The 3879-nt window shown below is 43.7% G+C and overlaps 1 protein-coding gene across 2 annotated transcripts in view; it reads left to right on the forward strand.

The window, feature by feature from the left end:
- MICU1 (mitochondrial calcium uptake 1) overlaps positions 1–3879 on the forward strand; it is a 288729-nt gene that overhangs the window by 263582 nt on the left and 21268 nt on the right. For both annotated transcript variants that reach the window (XM_006170082.3, XM_006170083.3), the window contains one exon: positions 1180–1269. In XM_006170082.3, coding sequence (XP_006170144.1) covers positions 1180–1269 — 90 coding nt within the window. The remainder of the gene's footprint in view (positions 1–1179; positions 1270–3879) is intronic.

A 3879-nucleotide genomic window follows, 5' to 3' on the forward strand; every position in this document is an offset into this window, starting at 1 on the left:
AATCCCCACCACCCCCACCGCCCCGCACCCCTGTGGGGAATGGCCACACCACAATCCCTTCTTCTCCATTCTCCTTCTGGGATCTTGGGTATGCATGCACATGCACGCTGTATGTTAAGCCACTGGGTTCAGAACTCGAACCATGGTCGACTACATGGGACTCCAGCGGTGTAACCATTATACCATCTGCTGGTTCTCATATCAGGAATTATTTTAAAAATCTTTTATTTTGGGGACCTGACAGCTTAAAACTCAAACTGGGTATGTGTGCATGCATCCCCAAGATACCAAGAGGAGATAGAGGAGAAAGGATTGTGGTGTGGCCATCCCCTCAGGGGTGATTTCTCACTTTCTGTCTCTCTGTCTCTCCAGCTAGCATGCACACGCCCTTTAGCAAAAATCTCTCTCTCAAAAAAAAAAATCTTTTCTTTTTAATTGCTAGAAGGAACAGCACTCACCAGAGAGAGGCAGGCAGAGACTGAGGAAGAAAGCACCCCTTAATGGGGCATGGTCACATTACAGGCCCTTCTCATTTTCTCCATCCTATCGGAATTTGGGGTACATATTTCTAGAGAGTTTTTTTAAGCCTCCAGGGCTGAAATTCAAACCATGGTTAACTATGTGAGATCTGGTCCCCTTAACTACTAGGCTAAAGGGCCAGCCCAATATCAAGCTTTTTGTTTTTCTTTTAATTGCCAGAGGGTGCATGTACTCACCAGAGAGAGACAGAGAGAGAGAGGAAGAGGGAGAGAAAGGATCCCTCAGTGAGGCATGGTCATATTGCAGTTCTTTCTTCATTTCTCCATCCTACTGGGATTCTGGGCATGCACACACACATGCCTGGCATATTTCTCAAGCCACTGATTCTGGGACTTGTCTACAAATTTAGCCATGTAGGACCTGGTTCCCTTAACTAATAGGACACAAGGCCAGCCCTCAGGCATTCTTAACTAACTATATATACTTCCTAAAATGTAGCAGCAGTAGAAAATAATGGAACCTGAGGTGAAAAGGGACGTGTGTTATAGATAAAAATTAAATTATCATTTTCTTAAATATGACTTAATTAGGCAGTTGATAACTTTTATTATAACTGACCCATTTTATCCTCTCATTCAGAGAAAGCAAAATGAAAATCCCTCTACTGTTCTAATTCAACCCCTGTCCTCTTTCTTTCAGTGACCATGCAGCAGGTGGCCAGGACAGTGGCCAAAGTGGAACTCTCGGACCATGTGTGTGATGTGGTATTTGCACTCTTTGACTGTGATGGTGAGTAGGGCCCTCAAGACTCAGGAGGGAAACTAAGGCTTGCTCCCCTACGAGGCACTGCATACACTGGAGCCCTGCAGGCAGTGTTAACGTACTAGCCTATACCTCAGCCTACCCCTTTCCCATGTCAGTAGCTCAACCCTTAGCATCATGACATTGAGAGATATAACTCCTAGTCCTGGTTTGTGTTTTCCATTTCTTCTTATAATTCCAATTTGCCTGTAGGCCTAAATTATTGTAATTTTTAACTTATATAATATATATAATTTTATTATTATAAATTATAATTTATGACCATAGCATTTTAAAAATGAAAACAAGGATATTAAACCCACCTTGCTGCTAAGTAGATAAGGAGCACTCAAGCATTTTTTTTTTTCGCTATAGGGCACGTGTGCTCGCCAGACAGACAGAGAGAAACATAGAGACAGAAAGCGAGAAATCACCCCCCAGGGGGGATGGTCATGCCGCAATCCCTTCTCCTCCATTCTCCTCTCAGGATCTTGGGCACGCACACACACGCACCCAGCGTGAGTTTTAAGCCACCGGGTCCGGGACGCGAACTGCGGTCGACTACGTGGGAGTCCAGCGACATAGCCATTACGCTAACTGCTGGTTCCCAAGGAGTTCTCAAGCATTTAAATGTCTCTAGAAAGATGATACTGATCTCTCTACCTCCCGGGCACTTTTCATCATTCCCATTCCATCCTCTCAGCCTTTCAGCTCCATGCTATGGCATCTCTGTAGTGTAGCCTATTTGAGATCCCGGCCCGCTTTGGCATTATTTTTTAACTATGTTGTCTGATATAATGACAGTGACAACATGGGAAGCCCCCATTTTTTTCAGTGTTTACTTTAAGTGAATAAGCTAATCTGCTCCTTTAATCCTCTGACATAGGTACTAAGGGCCTTTAACAAGTTCATGGAAAATGTAAATCGTGAAAAACGTATACTTCAAAAATGTAAACCACATTTGGGACCTGGCAGGTGGCGTGGTGGTTGAGGCCCCTGGACTCTCATATGGCTGACTATGGTTCAAGTACCGGACCTGGTAGCTTGCTTTCTCAATTTTCCTCTCCCTCTCTTTTTTACTCTCATTCTGACCTTCTTGGGTCAGATTCAAATAAATAAATAAATAAAGTTAAATAATTATTATTTTTTAAATGTAAACCACATTTTATAGATGATGAAGCAGAGACTTAGAGAGGCTAAGTAAATTTCCCAGGGTCACAAAGGTAATAGTAGATAGCACACCTCGGGGAGTAGCAGTTGGCATAATGGCTATGTTGCTGGACTCCCATGTAGTCGACCGTGGTTTGAGTCTCGGACCCAGTGGTTTAAACTCATACCAGACCCGTGTGCATGTGTGCCCAAGATCCCGAGAGGAGAATGGAGGAGAAGGGATTGCAGTGTGGCCATCCCCCTTGGGGGGTGATTTCTCACTTTCTGTCTCTCTGTCTTTCCAGTGAGCACACGTGCCCTATAGCAAAAACCTCTCAAAAAAAAAATAAAAGTAGATATAGCACACCTGGATTTGCACCAAGGCTGTGCTGCCTCTCCCTGTACTGTTTCCTCCACTGCCTCTCTCACAGCCCGGGTTCATTGTTCATCTTCCTCCAGGAAGCTAGGCTAATGGAACTAAGGAACCTGGCCCAAGGCTCCAGCTTATGCGGAATCTTCCCTTTGGTCCCAGCGTAATGAATCACTCTGGCATTTTTGTTCCTTCACTTGGTCCCATTTTTCTGGCTTAATACATATTATATTCTATCTCTGTGTCTGTGACTTAACTTTTCTATTAAGGAGTCAGCTTTTTAAAGACAGTTACAGTCCTTTCACCTTTGGACCCTTCTTAGGAGCACAGATAGTACTTTGTACATAACAGATGTTCATTAACTTAAGTTATTGAAATCTCCTGCCTGCATTCACAAATCAAGGTCTGACTCAAGGAAGCCCCAGGGCTGATTACAAAGATGACCTTCTTCTCAGCTGGGAGTAGGTTATTCTCTAGAGCTACCTTGTCCACAGTGCAATACCACTAGTCATATGTGGCTCCTTCAGTTTCTATTAAAATTAAGACTTAAAGCTCAGGTCTTAGGACCAGCAGATGGTATAATGGTTATATCACTGGACTCCCACGTAGTCATCCATGATTCGAGGCCTGGGCCCAGCAGCTTAAAACTTAACACTGGGCACATGTGCATGTGTGCCCAAAATCCTGAGAGGAGAATGGAGGAGAAGGGATTATGGCGTGGCCACCCCCTGGGGGAGTGATTTCTCGCTTTCTGTCTCTCTGCCTCTCTCTGTCTCTCCGGTGAGTAGCAAAAATCTCTCAAAAAACAAAACAAAATTCAGGTCTCTCTAGCCATATGTCAAGTGCTCTACAGTTACATAAATGAATAGCATAGATATAAATATTTCTCATAGAGCAGAGAGTTTTTTTTCTTCCCCCAAGAAAAAAAGGAAAATTAAGAAAAAGATCTCTGTTGAGTCTGAAGCCAGAGGTGCCTCAGCTCACTCTACCAAGGAGACATGATATATTTAAATGGGAGGGGTGAAGGGGTAGGGTCACAAAAATGGCAGGTACTTGGAGTTCTAATGAATATTAACTTC

The sequence above is a fragment of the Tupaia chinensis genome, unplaced genomic scaffold (assembly GCF_000334495.1).
Source record: "Tupaia chinensis unplaced genomic scaffold, TupChi_1.0 Scaffold148012_1, whole genome shotgun sequence".
Taxonomy (NCBI): Eukaryota; Metazoa; Chordata; class Mammalia; order Scandentia; family Tupaiidae; genus Tupaia; species Tupaia belangeri.